The 25,636-nt window shown below is 41.2% G+C and overlaps 1 protein-coding gene across 2 annotated transcripts in view; it reads left to right on the top strand.

Annotated features, from left to right (window-relative positions):
- The window catches only part of LOC126412527 (elongation factor-like GTPase 1), a 593,784-nt gene that overhangs the window by 93,061 nt on the left and 475,087 nt on the right, over positions 1 to 25,636 (top strand). For both annotated transcript variants that reach the window (XM_050082167.1, XM_050082166.1), the window contains 2 exons: positions 5,430 to 5,538; positions 20,175 to 20,398. In XM_050082167.1, the coding sequence (XP_049938124.1) occupies positions 5,430 to 5,538; positions 20,175 to 20,398 (333 nt within the window). The remainder of the gene's footprint in view (positions 1 to 5,429; positions 5,539 to 20,174; positions 20,399 to 25,636) is intronic.

Raw genomic sequence — 25,636 nt, 5'->3', positions numbered from 1 at the left:
CTCTTACTTTTGTCTTTCTACAATTTACTCTCAGTCCATAGTCTGTACTCATTAGACTGTTCATTCCGTTCAGCGGATCTTGTAATTCTTCTTCGCTTTCACTGGAATAGCAATGTCATCAACAAATCTTGCCACTTATCTCCTTTTACCTAGAATTTTAATCCCATTCATGAACCTTTCTTTTATTTCCAACATTGTTTCTTCGATGTATAATTGAATGTTAGGGGCAAAAGACTACATCTCCGTCTTACACCTTTTTTTAATCTGTGCACTTGTTGTTCCCTCTTGGTTGTTGTACATATTGTATATTACCCGCCTTTCTCTGTGGCTTATGCCTATTTTTCTCAGGATTTTGAACATCTTGCACCATTTTACATTGTCAAACACTTTTTGCAGGTTGACTAATCCTATGAAATTTCTTGGCTTTCGGTCTGTGTTACTTCCATTATCAACCGCAATGTCAGAGATGCCTTTCTAGTGCATTTAACTTTCCTAAAGCCTGACTTATCATCATCTAACAAATCCTCAGTTATCCTTTCCAGTCGCCTGTGTATTTTTCTTGTCAACAACTTGGATGCATGAGCTGTTAAGCTGATTATGTGATAATTCTCATGCCTGTCAGCTCTTTCAATTTTTGGAATTGTGTGGATGAAAGTCTGATAGAATATTGCCAGTTTCGTACATTCTACACACAAAAGTGAATAGTCTATTTTGTTACCACTTCCCCCAATGATTTTAGCTCTTTTAAATTCTTATTTTAATACTGGATCACCCATCACTTCCCTCGTCATCAGACAAGTCCTTCCTCCTTAATTAGGCCTTCAGTCTACTCTTTCCATCTACCTGCTCTCTCCTGTGCATTTGAGAGGAATTCCCATTGCATTATTTATGTTACTGCCCTTGCTTTTAATTTTGACAAAGGTTGTTTTGACTTTTCTGTATACTGAGTCATTACTTGCAACAACCATTTCTACTTCGATTTCTTCACATTCTCCATGTAGTCACTTTGTGTTAGCCACCATGCACTTCCTATTTATTTCATTCCTAAGTGACATGTATCTCTGTAATTCTAAATTTCCCTGGACATTTTTATACTTCCTTTTTTTGTCGATCAACTGAAGTATTTCTTCTGTTGCCCATGGTTTCTTCACAGTTACATTCCTTGCACCTATGTTTTTGTTTCCTACTTGTGTGAATGCCTTTAAAAATGTTCATTCCTCTTAAACTCTACTGCCTACTGAGGTATTCAATATCGTACTATCTATAGCTTCAGAGAGCTTTAAGCATATCTTCATTTCATAGTATTTCCGTATCCCATTTCTTTACACATTGAGCCTTCCTGACTAGTCTCTTAAACTACAGCCTACTCATCATTGTTACTAAATTGCGATCTGAGTCTATATCCGCTCCTGCATGCGCCTTACAGTCCAACATCTGATTTTGGAATCTGTGCCCAACCATGATGTAACCTAACTGAAATCTCCAAGTTTTGTCCACATATAACACTTCCACTTATAATTCTTGAACAGACTATTTGTTATTACTATCTGAAATTTGTCGCAGAACTCAATTAGCCTTTCAGCTCTCACATTCCTGCTACCAATCCCTAGCTCTTTCTTCTGTTCCTTCCCCTACAACTGAATTCCAGTCCCTCATGATTATTAGTTTTTCATCTCCCTTTATATACTGAATTACCCTTTCAATATCCTCATACACTTTTTGTATCTTTTCATCTTCAGCTTGTGGCATTGTCATGTATACCTGAACTATCATCATCGGTGTTGGTTTGCTGTCCATTCCGATGAGAACAATCCTATTACTGAACTGTTCACAGTAACTCACTCTCTGCCTTATCTTCCAATTCATAATGAATCCTATTCCTGTTATACCATTTTCTGCTGCTGTTAATATTAACCTGTACTCACCTGACAAGAAATCCTTGCCTTCTTTCTGTTTCACTTCACTGACTCCAACTCTATCTAGATAAAGCCTTAACATTTCCCTTCCAGATTTTCTAGCCTCCCTAACAAGTTCAAACTTTGGACATTCCATGCCCAATTTGTAGAATATTAACCTTTTATTGGTTACTCAATCTTTTTCTCATGGTCGCCTCCCCCCTTGGCAGTCTCCTCCTGAAAATCTGAATGGAGGATTAGCCCTGAATCATTTGCCAATGGAGAGATCATCATAACACTTTTTCAATGACAATGTGTCCTGTTGATACCCAAGCTCGGTCTGGCACACAGTTTTAATCTGCCAGGAAGTTTCATATCAGTGCACAATCCGCTGCAGAATAAAAATCTCATTCTGCAAACATCCCCTAAGCTGTAGCTAAGCCATGTCTCCGCAATATCCTTTCTTTCAGGGGTGCTAGTTCTGCAAGGTTTGCAGGAGAGCTTCTGTAAAGTTTGGAAGGAAGTAGACGATATACTGGCAGAAGTAAAGCTGTGAGGACAGGGCTTGAGTCATGCTTGGGTAGCTCAGTTGGTAGAGTACTTGCCCAAGAAAGGCAAAGGTCCCGAGTTTGAGTCTTGGTCCGGCACACAGTTTTAATCTGCCAGGAATATCAGTGCACACTCCGCTGCAGAGTGAAAATCTCATTCTGGAAATATGGGATATAGTTAAGTCGGAGACAAGTAGATCAGAAATGAGGAGGAACAAATAGCTCTAAAAATAAATGAAGCCCTGGTAATAAATGCATGTTGTGTTGCAAACCATTTAAACAAGTATTTTGTCTCTGTTACTGTTAGCATGGGGTTGTCAGGTTCAGTAAATAATGCAATGGAATATCTGAGACCAATGCACACAAGCAATCTCAGTAAAATGGAATTGACACATACTTCACCCAAAGAAATAGACTCCATCATAAAAACCTTGAAGTCAAAGCATTCTAGCGGTTATGATTACATATCAACAAAGTTAATAAAAGAGTGTTCATGTGAGCTTAGTCATATCTTAAGTTATTTGTGTAATAAATCACTTATCACAGGAACATTCTCGGACTGGCTTAAATATGCTGAAGTTATACCTCTCCACAAGAAAGGGGACAAAGAAATGCCGTCAAATTACCAACCGATCTCACTTTTGTCAGCTTTTTCAAAAATCTTTGAAAAGGTTATGTTCAAGCGTCTACTTAAGCACCTTAGTGAAAATACTGTCAGACTCACAGTTTGGGCTTCTTAAGGGTTCTGATATTGAGAAGGTTATTTACACTTACAGTGAAGATGTCCTTAACTTGCTAGACAACAAATTAGAGGCAACTGGCATATTCTGTGACCTGTCAAAGGCTTTCGGCTGTGTGAATCACAGCATTCTTTTAAGTAAATTAAAAAAGTAAAATAAAATAGTATGGCATCACTGGTAGCGCTGTAAAGTGGTTTCAGTCATATCTTACTAATAGAAAACAAAGGGTGTCATTACGTAACACTTCAGCAGTAGGCAGTCAGACATCATCTGACTGGTAAGAAATTACATGTGGTGTTCCCCAATGTTCCATACTAGGTTCACTACTTTCTCTTGTTTGTATTAATGACATGTTACATGTTACATTACCAGATGCCAAGTTTGTCTTATTTGCAGATGATACAAACATTGCAATCAAATATAACTTTAGAAAGGGCAGCTAGTCAAATTTGTACTGACATTAATAAGAGGTTCATAGCCAAGTCACTGTCATTAAACTTTGAAAAGACCCACTATATGCAGTTCAGAACTTCCTAGTGTGTGTATAAAATATGATGACATGGAAATAGGAGAAGTTGAGAGAGTTAAATTCTTGGGATTACAACTTGATAATAAATTCAGTTGGGAGCAACATACTAACAAACTGCTATAGTGCTTAAACAAGTCTGTGTTTGCAATGTGAATGATGTCAGACATAGGAGATATAAATATAAGAAACTGGCATATTTCGCTTATTTTCACTCCATTATGTCATATGGTATCATATTTTGGGGTAACTCCACAAACTGAGAAAACATTTTTAGAGTACAGAAGCATACAATAAGAGCAATGTGTAGTGTAAATCCAAGAACATCATGTCGAAACCTATTCAAAGAATTGGGCATACTAACTGCAGCTTCTCAGTATATTTATTCCTTAATGAAGTTTGTTGTAAATAATACATCTCTTTTTCCAACTAACTGCTTGGTACACAGTATCAATATTAGGAATAAGAACAATATACATAAAGATTTAAAATCACTTACTCTTGCCCAGAAAGGAGTCCAGTATTCAGCAACGCATGTTTTCAATAAGTTACCAGCAACCATTAAGAGCTTAGTTTCAGACAAGGCACAATTTAAACATAATTTAAAAGAATTTTTGATGACCAACTCCTTCTATTCCATCCATGAATTTCTCAACAAGTGCAGTTGACCATTTTAACGAAAATTTATTATACTTCAAGTTTTGACAATACTTGGTAGTAACAGCCAAATAACCACATACTGTGTGAATGGTGGGTGTATGGAAATCATGTGTAAGCCTTAAGTCTGTAAATAGTGGAAGTTTAATTTTAAATCTTGTACATAATTTGGCTGTTCTTAACTGAGGATCATTGAAATGAATAATTTATTTTAATTTTTGACAATACTTGGTTGTAATAGCCAAGAAACTAGCAAATGTCTGAATGATGGATTTAATGAAAACAGATGTAGGTATTAAACCTGTAAATATTTGAAGTTTAATTTTAATTCATGTACTTAATTTTAATGTTTATTGACTGAGGATAATTAAAATTAATGAAACTCAAATTTTTCTGCTTACATTTTTGTAATGTGTTTATCTGGCATATTCCACACCCAGGAGGATCCCCTCTTTTGTGGGTCTATGGAATGAATAATTAATCCAATCTAATCTAACCTAATCACCGAAGAATGCCCCACAACATCATACAATGGTAGACCAGAAGACTTCTTGCTGGTGACTCACATAGATTATATAAATACCCTGGATGTTTATTTCTAAAGTTTTATATTATATATATTGTTATCTAAATTCTATGTTTTTTCAGTCATATAGTGAATAAAAATAAATTGTTTTAAATGAAATATTAGTTACCATAATGTTTTCTTGACATTCTAGGTTTGTATCCGTGATTCTAATGACCCTTTTTTGTAATCTGAAAGTACTGGTGATTTCATCTGAGTCTTTTCAAAATATGACTCCATATTTAAATTGAGAACAAAAGTAAGCATGATAAACACTATTTACTGTTTTGTCACTGTACAGAATAGGTGTCAGATTTTGCTTAATTTTGCATTCAAATGTTCTGTGCACATATTTCAATTGAAATTCCCATGTAACAATAATCCCAAGACTTTAGTGTTTTACTGTAACTGACTGTTTCAAATGTAAGCTGAAAAATTGTGGTTAATTTAAATAATTCAAAATATAAACTTTTTAGGTAATAACACTATTAATTACAGGTGGAGAGGAAAAATCTTCCTGAAAACCAAGCAAGACCTTTGACTGCAGAGGAAATAGCACAACGTCGTGAACAAGCAAGACATAGACATGCTCAAAAATCACTTGCAGGTACAGCTACCTCATAATAAAACAGTTTCAAAATTTCAGAATCCTTGTTAGTGCTAACATCATACTTTAATAACTATGTATATTTCAGATTTGCACATTAGAAGGTTAATAATGTCCCAGAAAGTCTTTCAGAATTTTTGAACTGCTTTCTGATAGTCAAACTGATTTTCATGTAAGAGTGCCTAGACTTTCTTTTCAATAGTTCGGTGTATTATTCTTGTCGGCAACTTGGATGCATGAGATATTAAGTTTATTGTGTGAAATTTCTCACACTTATCTGCTCTTATTGTTGTAGGAATTGTGTGGATCATCTTTTTGTGAAAGTCTTGATGGTACGTCTCCAGTCTCATAGATACAGCACACCAGCTTGAATCATTGTGTGGTTGCCGCTCCCCCGAGTGATTTTAAAAATTCGAAAGGATTGTTATCATGGCTTTACTCAATTGCAAGTCTTCCAAAGCTCTGTTAAACTCTGACTTCAACACTGGAACCCTTATATATTCCACATCAAATCCCATTTCTTCTTCCATCCTGTCATCAGATAAATCCTCCCTGTGGTAAAGGCCTTGTGTGTACACTTTCCACCTGTCTCCTCTTTCTCCTCTATGTTAAACAGTGCAATTTCCATTGCACTCTTAATATTAATGTTTTTGCTTTTAATTACACTGAAGATTGTTTTGACTTCTCTGTATACTGAATCAGTCCTTCTGATCAGTATTTATTTTTTGAATTCTTCACATTTTTCCTGCAGTCATTTCACCCTGACTTTCCTGCACTTCCTATTTATTTAACTCCTTGGTGACTTTTATTGCCATATTTCTGTTTTTCCCAGGACATTTTTGCATTTCCATCCTTTTTCAGTCATTAAAGTATTTCTTGCATTATCTAAGGGTTCTTTGCAGTACCTTTCTTCTAGCTATGTTTGTCCAACTTCTGTGATTGCCTTGTTAGACATATCCTCTTCAACTGAGCTGCCTACTGTAGTATTCACTATCACAGTATCTGCTGCCTCAGAGCAATTCAAATGTGTTTCATCATTCTTCAATACTTCAGTATCTCATTTCTTTCCACATTTATTCTTCCAGATCCAAATGAGTTAAACTTATCTACACTTCATCATTATTAAATTGTGATCTGAGTCTATATCTGTTCCTGGATATGGCTTACATTCCCATATACGATTTTGGAATCTCTGGAATTTTACCATGTTTGCGGGCCTTTTCCAAGTATATCTCATCCATTTGTGTTTTTTGAACAGTGTATTTGGTGCAAATACTCTCCCATAACTCTGTAATGTATTTCTTCTCCTATTGCTGCATTCCACTCCTCATGATTATTAAATCATTCTTGTCCTTTACGTGCTAAATTACCCATTCAGTATCCTCAGATATTTTCTCTGTCTCTCTGTCTTCTGCTTGTGATGTCAGCATGTATACCTGTAGCATTGCTGTTGGTAGTGGTTTGATGTCTGTTCTGATGAGAACAATTGTGTCACTGAATTGTTCACAGTAACTCATTCTCTGCCCCACCTTCCTGTTTGTAATGAATATCCTCCTGTTATACCATCTTCTGTTGCTGTTGATATTGCCCAACAATTGTATGAACATAAATCCTTCTCTTATTTTCATTTCACTTCACTGTCCCTCACTACAATTAGATTGAGCCTTTCCATTTCCTTTTCAAATTTTCTAGCTTCCCCACCACAGTCTTACTTCTGACATTCCATGCACAGACTTGTAGAATGCAACTTTTTGTTGGTTAGTTATTCTTTTCCTCATGGTTATTTCTTCCATGGCAGTCCTGTCTCAAAAATCTGAATGGGACCTAGTCCAGAATCTTTTGGCAATGGAGAGATCATCATTATACTTTCCCAATTACAGATGCCATGTTCCACCTTTTATGCAATGCTTTCCATTGCCTTGTGAATCCTTGTGCTATTGGTCATCGCTGATTCTTCTGCCTTTTAGGTGCAGTTTCCTGTCCCAAGGGCAAGAGGTTGCCATGAAACCCTGTCTGCTCCTCTGCCCTCTTTGCCAAGGCCATTGGCAGAATGAGAATGACTTGTTGTATGGAATGTCTTTGCCTGCCATTGATTGTGTTTTTATTCAGAATTTAAGCAGTGGCATGTTTCGAACTCAGGACCCAGTGTGTTTTGCTTACTAATCAAAGACCCTACCCCTAGACCATGGTCATTACCTAAGAGGAATATATACAGTCATGTCTATGCCGTAGCCGTGAACATCTGCATCGCACCCTCCTACCAACCAGTTTGTGGGCTACCTAGAGGAAACTCTTCTAGTGACCAATAGTCCCCAACGCCCTGTTTGTTCCTGGTCTAGATTCATTTGTGATATCTTCATGATCTGGATGCTGGGTGAAGACATTCTCAACTCATTCATGCACAGCCTCAACACCTTCTCCCCCATTTGCTTCACCTGGTCCTCCTCAGTCCGATTTGTTGCCATCATGAATGTTGACCTCCACATCTGTCTTTATGAAGCCCACTACCTGTCAACAGTAACTGCAATTTGATAGCTGTCAACCTTCCACACTAAAAAGTCTCTCTCATATAGTCTGGTCAGTTGTGGATGGCACATCTGCAGTGGCAAACTATCCCTCTTCCAGTATGCTGAAGGTCTTATTAAGGCCTCCAGTGATAAATTTTACCACCCAAACCTAGTCCACAGACAGATTTCCCATGCCATATGTACCCATATGGGCCCCAAATTCTCTAACCATTCCCAGCATCCCACAGCCATGGCTTTTACTTATCATTATGCCTCAAAATGAGGAATGCCCTACCCACAGTTATTCCCACCCCTTCCAAAGTGGTATTCCACTGACTATCCAATCTACATAATATACTAGCCTATACTGTGATTGTACTTACTGCCATTGCATTATCACATCAGTCATAGCCCTTTGGAAGACCCAGGTGCAAGACCTTACCTATATACCCACCCGGAACATCCTATTCTGGTCCCCTCACAGGCTTATCCTGTCCTATCCTATACAGTCAGATGCAAGGCCACATGTGAGAACTGTCATATTATATACTTCCTCTGTTGTAATTTTTACACAGCATTTTATCGGGGTATGGCCACCATCTAATTGTTCTCCCGAATAAATGGAAATCGCCAAACTGATGAGGAGCAGAGTTGGCCACCTAGTGGTAGAAGGTATTGCTGAGCACAGCATGCTCAATGAACAGGAAAACAAAATTTTGATCTTACGTATTTCTCATTTTTTCAGAGCATTATTTTCACTATATTTTTACTTATTTTTGCCTTTTAAACATAGATTTTTGTTGTTGATTGTTTCATGGCCTGAAGTAATACTGTACGTTATTTTATGATTTTTGTTGCAACGGTATTATTTCGTGAAGAGCAAAGCAGAGTCAGTTGAGGGATTACTGCTAGTGGTGTCTATCATACTCTCATGACTCAAGTATGTTCTCCCAATGCCTTTGTCCATTCCTAGGTGTTGTATAGAAATATATATATTTTCTCCTTTGCTTTGACTTCACTAAATCTGCCACAAAAGGGTTTTATATGTTACATGTTCCATATGCAGAACATTCTGACTAAATTGTTGTTCTTCACCGTTGTAACAGTCATGCTGTAGTAGTTATGAGACGGGATTCACATCCAAGGAGACTTGAATTTGATGAAATTTTTGCAAACACAATATTTCCTCAAAGAAAGCATAGCACACCAATAGTTACAGTCACTATAAAGATCTGTATGGTTCCTGCTATACTAGTTTGCCATCATCATTGTGCAGAGTATCTGGGGAGATAATTAAAAAGTCCTTGCATTGCAGCCTAAAGTTATTTCCAGTGTGAGCATTCCATATCAAGAGAATCTAAGTATGTAGAAAAGAAGTAAGTTGTTTATAGAGCAGCAAGGAGAAAATCAGAACAATTCACAACAGACAATGAACTGCATGAACTTGCTGGTACATCCACTTATAAATTGGTCTGCAGACCAACAGCCAAGGAAAAGCTACTATGATGTTCTGTCATGTGTACTCATTGCTCACTTGAATCATCACTTGTATGAACATTGGTGGACATGAATGCAATTTCTGTTGGCACTGCACTGTCTATGGCCAGTTGAAGGAATTTGTAAGACAGCCAAAATGTTTTGTGCTGACTGGAATACTTATGGGTTAAAATCCATTTCTGGCCATTTTAGAGCAAAGCTGAAGAGAAATTAATCTATAAGGACATAAAACTAAGGATTTGATAATGGGAAGTTCTGGTAGAATGTAAGTAATTTGGGACTGAAGGTGCCAACTCACTGAATATTAGAGATGAGTTCTTGACAGCTACACAAACAAGACTGAAAACATGCTAGGTTGTGGAAGGATCCTTTTCTGAGCTAGATTACACATACACAAACATGCATACTCACACACAGACACACACCTATATTGCTAAATTGTGCCAGCTGGCAACTCAGTCTCAGGACTGTAGTTCTGTTGTTTGACTGGTGTGAGGAATTGAAATGAAATGAAATGATCGTATGGCATTGTTGGCCGGGAAGCCCCGTGCTGGGGAGTTCAGCCACCGTATTGCAAGTCCTTTTTAGTCTATGCTACTTTGGCGACTTATGGGTCAATGATGATGAAAATGATGATGGAGGACACACAACACCCAGTCCCCTGCCAAGAATCAATCCCGGGCCCCTTGTGTGGTAGGCGGTGTGAGGAATTGTGTTGGGTGTAGTGAGCTAGGGGAGAAAGTCAGGGAGTAGGATAGAGGGTTGGTGAGGTATAGTTAGGATGTGGGAGTGAGAGACAGCAGGAGCATGGGATGGGAATGTGATATGGCCACTGACACTAGTGAGCTCATGTAGCACATAATGATGATGATGTGGAGGAATGAATTGGCAGAGAGTGACTGAACAGAGGAAGGAGAGACTGTAGGGAAGAGGGCTTAGGTGCAGGATAAGTGAAATTAGGATTCTGCGGCAGGGGATTTCCAGATGTTGAGCCCTGGACTATTACAAGAGTGAAGGATGTGTTGCAAGGACAATTCACATCTATGCAATTCAGAGGAGCTGCTGTTGGAGGGAAGGATCCAGATGGCATGGATTGTAAAGTAGCCATTGAAGTATGTTGTCCTCCTCGGTGTGTTCCCCCATTGGATGGTCAACTCCTTTTAGCCACAGTTTAGATGTGGCCATTCATGTGGGTGACAAGTGTCTGGTAGTCATTCCCACAAAAATGCTGTGCAGAAATTGCAACAGAGCTGATATATGACATGAGTGCTTTCGCAGGTGACCCACTCTGTGATAGGATAGGATAACTTGTGAAAGGACCAGAATACGATGTGCTGGCTGGGCATATCAGATATTCCTTGCACCTGGATCTTCTATGTGGATATGACCCATGTGACAATGAGACGAGAGTGGGTGTGGCATGAGGATGAACCAGGATATTGTGGAAATTGGGTGGGCAATGGAACAGCACTTTGAGAGGGGTGGATAGGACTGTGGGTAGCATATTCCTCATTTTTTAAATATAATGGTAAGTAGTCAAAGCTCCAGCTTAGAATGGGGTTCAATTGTTACAGTCCAGGGTGATACTGATGATGATTGGAGTGCTCCTTTGCAGCTGGTCCTTGGAAGTGGTTGAGCGATTAGAGGATATGGCATGGAAAATCTTTCAGTGACCTGGGCTCAGTGGACAATGCCTGTCTGTGTAGATCTTAGTGAGACCTTCAAGATTTTTGGGTAAGAGAATTCTTATCACTGCACTCAATGGATGGCCAGAATATATGAAAGTGTCTTTTGACATTGAAGGAACGACAGCTATCAAAATGTAGGTGTACTGTTAATATGGACATAAATGTGACAACATCCAGTATGGTGACACATTGGACTGAGGAGGGCCACAGGAAGCAAATGGGGGAGAAGTGTTCAGGCTGTGGAGGAATGAGGATAGTGTTTCTTGACTCTGGACCTTGATCAGGAAAACATTGTCAATGAACATGAACAAGACAAGGGGGTTTGGAGTTTTTGGGGCAAGGAATGTTTTCTCTTGAGAGCCCACAGAAAAATTGGTGTAAGTCAGTGGTATGTGGGTGCCCATGGCCATTTGTTTGTATATCTTCCCCTTAAAGGAGAAGCAGTGTGTGTGAGGATCTAATTAGATATATAAGGAATGAAGTGCTATTCAGTTTCAATGGCTTGATTTGAAATGTTGCTTTATGATCTGTGCCATCTGTATCCTTCTCACCAAATCAGTTTTTCTGAACTGCTTTGATGAGAGCTGTCCTTGCATTGTATCTTTCATTCCTGTCCACAGTTTCCACTACACACCTGCCCCAAACCCACCCCTACCCTGCTTGACTCATTCTGCATCCACACCCGAATCTCCTCCCTCTCGCCCTCCAGTCTCGACATTCTCTGTTCTGACACCTCCTCCAAATCCACTATGTTGCCATTGTTGCACAAACCCAGTAGTGTTGGTACCCATGTCATATTCCTATCCTGCGCAAGTGCTATCACTTCTTCCTGCTTCCCACTCTGTGCACTTGCTGCCTCCCTTCCAGCCATCTACCACATCACAAACTTTGCTTCTATTTTGCACCTCCCTTCTCCCCTAAACAATCTAGGATTAATTACTATAATTATCAGTTTGATAGGATTCATACTAGTCATAATCTGTTGCTAATATACTTTACAGAAGTAACCAGCAGTGGTTGCTACTGCTTATTATTGTGTAACTTGACTCATCCCACATCCCCAAAGGCTCTCTTTTATGATGGGTTTGATGGCAAAAAGAAAGGACACTCCATCACCTGACACAACCACCTCCCACCCCAGTCAAGCTGCAGAGCTGCATTCCTGGCACTGTGCCTTCAGCTGGCATTCTGTAACTGTACAGAGAGAGAGAAAGAGAGAGAGAGAGAGAGAGAGAGAGAATGTGTGCATGTGTAAAAATGATTTATTTGTAACCTGGCAAAGTTTTCAGTCCTGTTTATGTGCCTTATGCTAACCCAATTGATTATTTCCTCATGCACAAAAATGTTATATATTATCCTATAAAATTGTGGTGGGAAAATTCAAAACTGATATCAGATTAGTTTACTTACATCCATTGTAGTGTACTGTTTCTCATTTGTTCCTCTTTCTTATGAGAATAAGTGAGGTGGTTCATAACCTGGAGTAGAATTTCACAGGTTTATCTCAGTGCATCTCTGTTGAACCATTTGTAAACTTTTAATGTTTTTGTGTGCCTATAATCCCTATTGTCTACATCTGAACATATGGAGATTCCCCTTCCTTACTATTTACTAGTGTACTAAATGCTTTGTATTCATAGATTTGTAGGACATAAATGCAGGTTAACTTCAGTGTCAATCTGTGTCATTTACTGAAGCTGCAGGCAACAGACTTTACTTCCAGTTACTTTTGCATTATGCTATCATTGGAATCACATTTTACAGTTTTTGTTTAGAACGAGTTTAACAGATCACTCTGTAGTCACCAGATTTGAACATACCTTTCCTTCTGTTATATAGCTAGAGAAGGCCGAAATGCACGCTACTAGCTCACGCAGGATGGCGTGAGGTCTGAAACAGGATACGTAATGAATGCTATAAAGAAAAGTACGTAGCTTCTGGAATACTTAACTTTAATCCATCATTTGTATACATCGTTCTTGATGAGACATGCTTCATACGATAACTATCAATTACTATGGCACCTTGCTAGGTCGTAGCCATTGACTTAGCTGAAGGCTATTCTAACTATCTTCTCTGCAAATAAGCGAGGCTTCGTCAGTGTTGCATCGCTAGCTAAGTCGTCCGTACAACTGGGGCGAGTGTCAGTAAGTCTCTCGAGACCTGCCATGTGGTGGCGCTCGGTCTGCGATCACTGACAGTGGCGACACGCGGGTCCGACATGTACTAATGGTCCGCGGCCGATTTAAAGCTACCACCTAGCAAGTGTGGTGTCTGGCGGTGACACCACACCTTCCCTTCCTCCTTCCAGTACCCATTACCCAGCCAACACCATATCAAGACTGGTATGATCCTTTTTCAACTTCACAGAGAACCAATCATCCCTTATTTAGGTTATTATGATGGCATCACCACTCCCAAAAGTATTTTAAAAATGCTGCCGACTCCATCTCTGGAAGTAATCTGTGTACCCCTTGTGCCTGCAATTAGTGTAATCTCATGGTCAGATGTGGGATTGCTTCTTAAAGTGTTAGCGTGTCGTATCTCTGAGGCGGGACATGAGAACCAGTCTAGTACATACCTAGGTGGATGTGGAAAACTGCTTATAAACCACATCACGTTAATCTGTAAGGTAGATTCTGGTGTGCCTCCCCATGTCGTGGAAGTGAGTACTTCAACATGCTTGGCTATCCGGGCGAGTTTCAACGTACCTTTATAAATATGTATTATACCACTAAATATAGCCATAATTTTATCATCTCCCATGCATTCACCAAGATGTTTTCGTAAGTTGGAAAGTTGTTTATTAGTATCCTCCCTGAAAAATATTTTTCAGTTCCTTCTTCCTTCCCTCTCTCTATCATTTCTAACTTCACTGTTAACTTCGTACCATGTTTCTTATCATTTCATGTAGTTTTGTGAACACTTAGACTTTTCTTCATAGTCTTTACACGTTTCATATTCTTTTATTGTGCTCCCTCCAATGTCATTGTCATCAACCTAAGGCCAAATACCAATCTTGCTTCCTTTATTTATTTGCTTTGCATATTATTTCCTGACTTCTGATCAAAGTTGTTGCATTACATTTTAATCTTACCTTTCTTGTTTCTGTAGTTTGTTGATTTTATATTTCTTTGCACAGAATTTGTTATGACTTAAAGTTTCTTTGACAATGAAGTCAGTAGATGAAGCAATGACTCATATGGGCCAAAAATAGGGAACATTAAATGGCAATGGTGTTTTGAATTTAACTGAATCTTTGATCCTGTGATGTTGTGTACAGTAAACATAGGTGTAATATAGAACATGTCAAAACAGAAAAGTTCATTATTATTTCCAAAGGACCAACCATTTTGATTACACCCTCTAACACAATTAATTAATGAAAAACAATGTACACAAATTTAAATTTGTAGATACTCTATAACATCATAAAATTCATTTTGCTCCTGATAGTATTTGAATTGTTTTGGAAAGTTAGCATATTGTTTTGGAAAGTTAGTGTCATGTTACTATCATGCAGGTTTCTAGGCAGACTTCTTAGTAGTTTAATACCTGGTACTGTTTCAAACACTGTCAGGTGGCAGGGTATACTTCATATATTGTTCTTTGTCTGTGTGTTATGAGTGTTTACATGTGTTGTGGGTGTTTACACTTGCATTTGTAGTCCACTCTGAGCTGTCTTTTGTGATGTATGCTATTATTTTATGTATGTACAAAGACATCTTACTGTCTAAATTGATATATGTGAACTGTGAAAACGTAAATCAATATGGGAAGTCATTTGAATTTCCTCCTTTTGTCTTAACTGCTGCTGTTGTGACTCGCCGATTATTTAAAGTGCCGCCGCGCAATTACGCACGTCCTCTACGTGCGGCGCTGTCTGCCAGCCATGCAGCAGCTGCGCCACCTAAGTGGCCAGCTGAGCAGCGGCCGCTAGACTGAGACTCAGTGTTTAATGAAATGCCGACTTGTACACAGGTCAACTTACTCTGTGACTTATATGTGTTGTTGTGTCGTTCCTAAATATATGTGTTAAACTTGAAGTTCTAACAATTGGCGACGAGGTAGTGGATTTCTCCTTTTCACCGTTGTCTCACAGGGTTCCATGGCTACTGTCGAGCAACTCTTGCAAAATCTCCTTGAACAGCAAACGCTTCTAACGGCGGCGATTCGCCATCAGCAAACGCTTCTAACAGCGGCGATTCGCGATTTCGTCGCGGCATCAAATGCGGGGCGTTTCTCGTTGTTGGCTGTACCTCCTTTTCTACCTTACGACGAGACGGCGGAAGACTGGTCTGATTATGAAAAACGTCTTCGACAGCACTTCTTGGCATTTCATGTCACGGACGAACAACCATATAAGTCTCTGTTCCTGTCCTGGATTTCACCTCAAATGTATCGGTTGTTGTCGCAATTGGCTCCTTTGAAGGATCCTGTGTCTTTGTCTGTTGCTGAAATGTGCTCACTTCTGTCTGTCTATTTTCAAAAGCAAATGCATGTGGTAGCCTCACGTGTTGCCTTTTATCGTTGTCAAAAACAACCGAATCAATCCTATCGCGCTTGGGCTGCTGAACTTCACGGCCTCAGTCGAAAGTGTCAATTTGTTACTGACGTTCACAAAGAATCCTATGCCGATTCCATGGTCCGGGATGCTATTATCCGGTCGGCGCCCGACAAAGAAGTTCGGCAACGTGCCCTTCTGTTGGCGAATCCGACTCTAGATGAAGTTCTCTCCATTGCGCAGTCTTTTGAAATTTCTCGCGCCGCTGGGGCACAAATAGAAGCATGGGGTGACGTCGGGGAAATACAACCTCTGTGCGCTGTTGACGACGTGTGCGGCGCATCCCAGCCGGCCGACGTGGCCGCAGTAGGCTCCCACGCGCGGCATCGGCCTAGCCGTATACAACCCACTACGAAACTGCAGCACAATCCCCGGCAACTTCCTTCATGTTCGCGGTGTTTTACGAAACATTCACGCGAGGATTGTCCCCAACGTTGGGCTGTGTGTCACAATTGCAAAAAGAAAGGTCATGTGTCTTCCGTTTGTAAATCTGACCGCATACATGATGTTCATGAACATGACACTGTTTCTGATTCTGTGTTGTCTGTCAATTGCACTTCTTCCCTTTCAGGGAAGTTATTCCTCACTGTCCAAATCCTTGGTCGAGATGTTCGCATGCAAGTGGATACCGGTTCTGCCGCCACTATAATTAATTCTCAGACGTATCTTCAGCTGGGTTCTCCACTCCTGTCCCCTGTCACTCGGCAATTACGGACGTACAATAAACAGAAGATTTCTCTCTTGGGACAGTTTAATGCTGAGGTATCTTACAAGTCCGTCGTTCGCACTGTTCCCACATTTGTGGTCGACCAGAGAAACGCAGAAAATCTTTTTGGTTTCGATGCCTTTCGCGTTTTTGGCTTCTCCATAGATGACTCTGTCAATATTGTCTCTGACGCTATTCCTTATGCTCAACTGGATTCCTTGTTGACTACATTTTCGTCCCTTTTTTCTCCTGGGTTAGGCCGTGCGACCGACTTTGAAGCTCATGTCACGCTCAAACCCACTGCTCGGCCTAAGTTTTTTCGGGCTCGGCCCATTCCTGTGGCCCTTCGTGATCGGGTAAAACGGGAGTTGGATCGTCTCACTGCGTCAGGGGTCTTGCTTCCCTTTCACTTCCAGTGAGTGGTCCTCTCCTGTCGTTGTCGTTGCTAAGCCCAAGGGTGATATTCGTCTCTGTGGCGATTTCAAAGCCACTGTAAATGCTCAATGCCTCATCGACACTTACCCTATGCCCCGTCCTGAAGAACTGTTCACTAAACTCGCTGGAGGACAGTATTTTTCTAAAATTGACCTGTCAGAAGCTTATCATCAACTTCCTCTCGACGCTGCTTCCCGGCAGTTTCTGGTCCTTAACACGCCTTTCGGCCTCTATCAATACCAACGCTTGCCATTCGGGGTTGCTAGCGCCCCTGCTCTCTTTCAGCGATTCTTGGAACAATTATTGCTCCCTGTCCCTGGGTGTATCAATTTACATGGATGACATTGTTGTCACTGGCTCCACCACTGAAGAACATCTTCAAAATCTCTGCACACTTTTTAGTGTCTTACAGACTGCCGGTCTTAAGTGTAATCTTCAGAAATCAAAATTTTTTCAGGCATTTATCACGTACTTGGGGTTTCAACTCTCTCGGGATGGTATTCGTCCGCTTCAACACGCTGTCGCTGCGATCGATGCCCTTCCTCGACCTACATCTGTTAAGGAACTGCAGGCCTTCTTGGGGAAAATAGCATACTATCACAAGTTTTTACCGTCTGTGGCGTCGGTGGCTCAGCCGTTGCATCGCCTGTTGCATAAAAACGTGCCTTATCACTGGTCCGCGTCATGTGATGTGGCTTTCCGGAAATTAAAGACTATGCTGAAACAGGCCCCGTGCCTGGCCACTTATCGACCTGGCCAACATCTTGTTCTTGCCACAGATGCCTCTCAATACGGGGTCGGTGCAGTCCTTGCGCACCGTTTTTCTGATGGTTCGGAACAGCCCATCGCTTATGCCTCCAAAACGCTCACGGATGCCCAACAAAAGTATTCTCAAATTGAGAAATAAGCTTTGGCCATCATTTATGCTCTTCATAAGTTTGGCATTTTTCTCTATGGCTCAAAATTTCATCTTGTTACGGATCACAAACCACTTGTTTCCTTGTTTCATCCATCAACGTCACTTCCCGACAAGGCTGCACACCGCCTCCAGCGTTGGGCTCTTTACTTGACCCGTTTCAATTATGAGATTCATTTCCGGCCAATGGCTCAAAATGCGAATGCTGATGCTTTGTCTCGCCTTCCCATGGGTCCTGATCAGGCATTCGATAGGGACGAACTTTTGTGTTTCCACCTGGATGTTGCTGAGCAGCAGGTTGTGGACGGGTTCCCCATCACTGGGGACAGGCTGGCGGCTGCTACGGGTTCTGAACCTACCCCCTCCCGGGTTTTACGCTGTATTCGGAAGGGTTGGCCAGATCGCCCGTCCGCTAAGACTTCTGATCCGTTGCGGAACTACTACCCTTTGCGCTACCACCTCACGGGTAGGGATGGTGTTATCCTCCTTTCCACTGACACTGCTTCGCCGCGTGTTGTGGTACCTGCGTCTTTGCGTGCTTCGGTCTTGCGCCTCCTTCACCAGGGGCACTGGGGTGTGTCTCGCACAAAATCTCTGGCGCGCCGTCATGTGTACTGGCCTGGCATTGACTCTGAAATAGCACACATGGTCGCTGCCTGCGGCCCTTGTGCGTCACAGGCCGCTGCCCCGAAGTCTTCTTTGTCACCGTGGCCTTCGTCTGAGAAGCCCTGGGAGCGCATTCATGCTGACTTTGCGGGACCCTTTTTAGGTACTTATTGGCTCCTCGTAATTGACGCCTACTCTAACTTTCCTTTCATTGTCCGTTGCACGTCACCTACCACCGCGGCAACCACCAGTGCTCTCGCCCGCATTTTTTCTTTGAAAGGCCTCCCCTCTACTCTTGTTACTGATAATGGTCCACAATTTGCCTCTTCCGACTTTGCGGATTTTTGTGCTCGGCACGGCGTTACGCATGTCACGGCCCCGCTGTTCCATCCACAATCCAACGGTGAGGCTGAACGGCTGGTCCGCACATTTAAGGCTCAGATGCGGAAACTTCTGACTTCTTCTGCTGCTGATGATGCACTTCTCCAGTTCCTGGCGTCCTACCATTTCACCCCCATGGGCGATCACAGCCCGGCTGAGCTCTTACATGGCCGACAACCCCGCATGCTACTTCATCTTCTGCGGCCTCCCACCTCACGGCCGCGGGTGCCTTCACTTGGCCGGTTCACCGCCGATGACGTTGTCTGGGTACGGGGATATGGCAGGCGGCCAAAATGGAGCCCGGGCCGCATCTTACGACACTGTGGCAGACGCCTGTATGAAATCCAGACAGACACGGGTGTTGCAGTGTGTCATTCGGACCAGCTTCGGCCTCGGGTGCCAGCAACGCCTGTTCCGAATGCCACCACACCACCTTTGGCTCTACCTGATGCTCGGGATCTTGGCATCTCTCAATACTCACAACGCAGCCCTCTCACCGTCATCGCGATGCCAGCACCAGACCGGACGCCAGCAGGAGACGTGCCCATGCAGGAACCGGAGGATCATCCTCTGTCAGAGTACATCTCCTCGCCTCCTCCTCCAACGGATGCTGATACATCGCCCATGTCTCCTGTCATCTCGACCCGTTATCATCGGGGACACTTCCGTCCGTACGGGAAGCCTCCTCCTCGAGACTTTACGGCGAGTCAAACACCGCCTATGGATGTTAGCCATCTCCAGGACACCTCCATCACGACCAGTGCAACAATTTCAAAGGGGGGAAAAGTGTTGTGACTCGCCGATTATTTAAAGTGCCGCCGCGCAATTACGCACGTCCTCTATGTGCGGCGCTGTCTGCCAGCCATGCAGCAGCTGCGCCACCTAAGTGGCCAGCCGACCAGCGGCCGCTAGACTGAGACTCAGTGTTTAATCGAATGCCGACTTGTACACAGGTCAACTTACTCTGTGACTTATATGTGTTGTTGTGTCGTTCCTAAATATATGTGTTAAACTTGAAGTTCTAACAGCTGCACCATCTGTTTCCATTGCATATGTCATATATGTTTAATTATCAGTGAAAATATGTATTTTCTGCATATTAGCATTGACTTAAAATTGTATCTGCTTGTTAGTGCTTCTTCAGTTTCTGGCTCTCATCTGCAGTATCAATGTCTGTCCATTTTCCTCTGTTATTCTGTTGAAAACTGGCTTGGTTATGTGACTCCTGAGTAAAATTTACAGTGTTGTTGTATACTCTGCAGAAAATTTCTGCTCTGTTACACAGCAAATTTCTTAAATTTGGTTTAGAGCTTGAGTTGTGTGATTTTCTTTCTAGAAGTGGATTCAGAAGGAATGAGGCTGCTAAGTGACACTGAAGCACAACAAACAAAGAACAAAGAGGGTACAGAGGACATTAAAGTTGAAGACACTAAACCTGGTGGGCAAGAAAGTGAAGATGTATTTATGGCATTTGCAAGGGTATATAGTGGTACATTAAAAGTTGGAGAAGATGTCTTTGTCTTGGGACCCAAGCACAACCCACAAGCAGCACTAGAAAAGGTGAGGAATATGTTGCTCTTTTTAAAAATATAAGCTATAATTTTTCCTTTAGGTTAAGTTCTTGTTTTTTTTCACATTTCTGAAATAAATACATTTTTAAACAACTGAGTTGGTGATAACTGTTGTGTTGGAGAGAGAGTGCCGCTGTTAGCATGGTGGATGAAGTAGTTCAGTGTGCTGTGGGGATGAAATGTTAGCAAACATGTTATTGGCCAGATGCTTGGCAGTAGCAGTGGATAGAAGGGCCACAGTGTAGCAAATCACCAGCATTTCATTGCTTGACAAGAATAGTCTGTCAGCAACTATACCATCCAAGCCATCTTCAAGGTGTAGCATACAGAAGATGCTGACCCCCATCCCTTGCATGTACCTGTGCTCATTAGATACCAAAGAGCACAAGAATTAGAAACAGTGCAGAATCACAATTATTGGATGTGCATAACATGAAACAAGATAATATAGTCAGATAACTTAGTATACATGTTGGTAGACATTGATGTCAGTGTACTCTGGCAGTACATTGCTCTCATGTGATTGCAAAGGAGATGTAATCACAGGATAAAATGCGGGCTCTGACATGTCAGCCATCATCATTCACCATTGAAGACAGGAACCTACAGCCTGATCATTTGCATCCATTTGTTTCTCTTCAGTATCACATAGACAATTGATATCCTCACCAGTTGGTGAACTGAGCTAGAATTATTTGAGAAACAGCCAAGGGTTGTTACATGTTCCTCAGACTCACTTGATCTTAGCCCTATTAAGCACATCTAGGATACCATCAAGTGGGATGAGAGTGCTATGAAGTCCCTCTGATCGATCTCTGTGAATTGTGATTGGTCAGTTGAACTGTCATGGATCATGATGGGTACCCAGTGTTTTTGGTGTCTAAAGGAGTTTGTGCTATGACATATTGTTGCTGCCATCAGAGTGGAAGGGAGTGGTACATGTTGGTGGATGGATGTGTCTAATTCAATTCTACATGCATATAATCCCCCCCATGAACCATGGACCTTGCCGTTGGTGGGGAGGCTTGCGTGCCTCAGCGATACAGATAGCCGCACCATAGGTACAACCACAACGGAGGGGTATCTGTTGAGAGGCCAGACAAACGTGTGGTTCCTGAAGAGGGGCAGCAGCCTTTTCAGTAGTTGCAAGGGCAACAGTCTGGATGATTGACTGATCTGGCCTTGTAACAATAACCAAAACGGCTTTGCTGTGCTGGTACTGCGAACGGCTGAAAGCAAGGGGAAACTACGGCCGTAATTTTTCCCGAGGGCATGCAGCTTTACTGTATGATTAAATGATGATGGCGTCCTCTTGGGTAAAATATTCCGGAGGTAAAATAGTCCCCCATTCGGATCTCCGGGCGGGGACTACTCAAGAGGATGTCGTTATCAGGAGAAAGAAAACTGGCGTTCTATGGATCGGAGCGTGGAATGTCAGATCCCTTAATCGGGCAGGTAGGGTAGAAAATTTAAAAAGGGAAATGGATAGGTTAAAGTTAGATATAGTGGGAATTAGTGAAGTTCGGTGGCAGGAGGAACAAGACTTCTGGTCAGGTGACTACAGGGTTATAAACACAAAGTCCAATAGGGGTAATGCAGGAGTAGGTTTAATAATTAATAGGAAAATAGGAATGCGGGTAAGCTACTACAAACAGCATAGTGAACGCATTATTGTGGCCAAGATAGATACGAAGCCCACACCTACTACAGTAGTACAAGTTTATATGCCAACTAGCTCTGCAGATGACGAAGAAATTGAAGAAATGTATGATGAAATAAAAGAAATTATTCAGATAGTGAAGGGAGACGAAAATTTAATAGTCATGGGTGACTGGAATTCGAGTGTAGGAAAAGGGAGAGAAGGAAACGTAGTAGGTGAATATGGATTGGGGCTAAGAAATGAAAGAGGAAGCCGCCTGATAGAATTTTGCACAGAGCACAACTTAATCATAGCTAACACTTGGTTTAAGAATCATGATAGAAGGTTGTATACATGGAAGAACCCTGGAGATACTAAAAGGTATCAGATAGATTATATAATGGTAAGACAGAGATTTAGGAACCAGGTTTTAAATTGTAAGACGTTTCCAGGGGCAGATGTGGACTCTGACCACAATCTATTGGTTATGACCTGTAGATTAAAACTGAAGAAACTGCAAAAAGGTGGGAATTTAAGGAGATGGGACCTGGATAAACTGAAAGAACCAGAGGTTGTACAGAATTTCAGGGAGAGCATAAGGGAACAATTAAGAGGAATGGGGGAAAGAAATACAGTAGAAGAAGAATGGGTAGCTCTGAGGGATGAAGTAGTGAAGGCAGCAGAGGATCAAGTAGGTAAAAAGAAGAGGGTTAGTAGAAATCCTTGGGTAACAGAAGAAATATTGAATTTAATTGATGAAAGGCGAAAATATAAAAATGCAGTAAATGAAGCAGGCAAAAAGGAATACAAACGTCTCAAAAATGAGATCGACAGGAAGTGCAAAATGGCTAAGCAGGGATGGCTAGAGGACAAATGTAAGGATGTAGAGGCTTATCTCACTAGGGGTAAGATAGATACTGCCTACAGGAAAATTAAAGAGACCTTTGGAGATAAGAGAACCACATGTATGAACATCAAGAGCTCAGATGGAAACCCAGTTCTAAGCAAAGAAGGGAAAGCAGAAAGGTGGAAGGAGTATATAGAGGGTCTATACAAGGGCGATGCACTTGAGGACAATATTATGGAAATGGAAGAGGATGTAGATGAAGATGAAATGGGAGATACGATACTGCGTGAAGAGTTTGACAGAGCACTGAAGGACCTGAGTCGAAACAAGGCCCCCGGGGTAGACAACATTCCATTGGAACTACTGACGGCCTTGGGAGAGCCAGTCCTGACAAAACTCTACCATCTGGTGAGCAAGATGTATGAAACAGGCGAAATACCCTCAGACTTCAAGAAGAATATAATAATTCCAATCCCAAAGAAAGCAGGTGTTGACAGATGTGAAAATTACCGAACAATCAGTTTAATAAGTCACAGCTGCAAAATACTAACACGAATTCTTTACAGACGAATGGAAAAACTAGTAGAAGCCGACCTCGGGGAAGATCAGTTTGGATTCCGTAGAAATACTGGAACACGTGAGGCAATACTGACCTTACGACTTATCTTAGAAGAAAGATTAAGGAAAGGCAAACCTACGTTTCTAGCATTTGTAGACTTAGAGAAAGCTTTTGACAATGTTGACTGGAATACTCTCTTTCAAATTCTAAAGGTGGCAGGGGTAAAATACAGGGAGCGAAAGGCTATTTGCAACTTGTACAGAAACCAGATGGCAGTTATAAGAGTTGAGGGACATGAAAGGGAAGCAGTGGTTGGGAAGGGAGTAAGACAGGGTTGTAGCCTCTCCCCGACGTTATTCAATCTCTATATTGAGCAAGCAGTAAAGGAAACAAAAGAAAAATTTGGAGTAGGTATTAAAATCCATGGAGAAGAAATAAAAACTTTGAGGTTCGCCGATGACATTGTAATTCTGGCAGAGACAGCAAAGGATTTGGAAGAGCAGTTGAACGGAATGGATGCTGTCTTGAAGGGAGGATATGAGATGAACATCAACAAAAGCAAAACGAGGATAATGGAATGTAGTCGAGTTAAGTCGGGTGATGCTGAGGGTATTAGATTAGGAAATGAGACACTTAAAGTAGTAAAGGAGTTTTGCTATTTGGGGAGCAAAATAACTGATGATGGACGAAGTAGAGAGGATATAAAATGTAGACTGGCAATGGCAAGGAAAGCGTTTCTGAAGAAGAGAAATTTGTTAACATCGAGTATAGATTTAAGTGTCAGGAAGTTATTTCTGAAAGTATTTGTATGGAGTGTAGCCATGTATGGAAGTGAAACATGGACGGTAAATAGTTTGGACAAGAAGAGAATAGAAGCTTTTGAAATGTGGTGCTACAGAAGAATGCTGAAGATTAGATGGGTAGATCACATAACTAATGAGGAAGTATTGAATAGGATTGGGGAGAAGAGAACTTTGTGGCACAACTTGACCAGAAGAAGGGATCGGTTGGTAGGACATGTTCTGAGGCATCAAGGGATCACCAATTTAGTATTGGAGGGCAGCGTGGAGGGTAAAAATCATAGGGGGAGACCAAGAGATGAATACACTAAGCATATTCAGAAGGATGTAGGTTGCAGTAGGTACTGGGAGATGAAGAAGCTTGCACAGGATAGAGTAGCATGGAGAGCTGCATCAAACCAGTCTCAGGACTGAAGACCACAACAACAACAACAACATGCATATAATAAGTTACATTTATTTTACTTGCATTTAATATATCCACATAACAAAGTGTACTTTTGTAAAAACACTCAAAAAAAAAAAAAGCTTTATTTTAAAGAAGATACCAAAACAGACTACTCAACTCTCCAGAACTGGTACTCCCTGTCTATAAACCCAGCCACCTTTCTATTTATTCATTTGTTATTGTTTGACCATTTGTATGGAATTTTATCTTTATTTTTTTAAGTAAAAAGGTCACAGGAGGTGTAACCATGTGGTGTTACACAGTCCTATGTATCAGAGTGTCAAAGAGAAGTGATACTGCATACCTGTCCCATTTTTTTTTTATTTCTGAGTGCATTGCTAATATGCATTAAACTGATGAAGGTATATAGACTGTGGAACTTGACCATGTCTATAAATTTTCTTTACAATATTGTAGATCTATGGTAATCAGATTCAGAAGGATGTAAGTTGCATTAGTTATTCGAAGATGTAGAGGCTTACATATTATAGAGTAGCATGGAGAATGGAGAACTACATAAACCAGTCTTTAATCACGTAGGTCTATAGTATCCAGGTTCAGAAGGATGTAAGTTGCATTAGTTATTCAAAGATGCAGAGGCTTACATAGGACAGAGTAGTATGGAGAATGGAAAACTACATAAACCAGTCTTCAGACTGAAGACCATGGCAAGAACAACAGATCTTTGAGAATAGAGTGACAATTTTAAGCATTGTTGTAAACAGTTTTATAAATTTTGACTTCACCTGTTTTGTAATATTTTAGTATGGGTACTAAGGAGTCCAGTTTTGAGTATCCTACAAAAAAATATGATCATCATCACCGTAATAGTTGACTATCAAGAAACAGATCAACTAAGACAGGGTACTATTCACACTTCTCAAAACTGAATGTAACACATCTCATATGTAATAAGAGGGAAAAAATGTGGAAC

This window comes from Schistocerca serialis, chromosome 7, assembly GCF_023864345.2.
Source record: "Schistocerca serialis cubense isolate TAMUIC-IGC-003099 chromosome 7, iqSchSeri2.2, whole genome shotgun sequence".
NCBI lineage: Eukaryota > Metazoa > Arthropoda > Insecta > Orthoptera > Acrididae > Schistocerca > Schistocerca serialis.
Note: the sequence above shows the minus strand (reverse complement) of the source record. Positions and strands in the feature narration are given on the sequence as shown.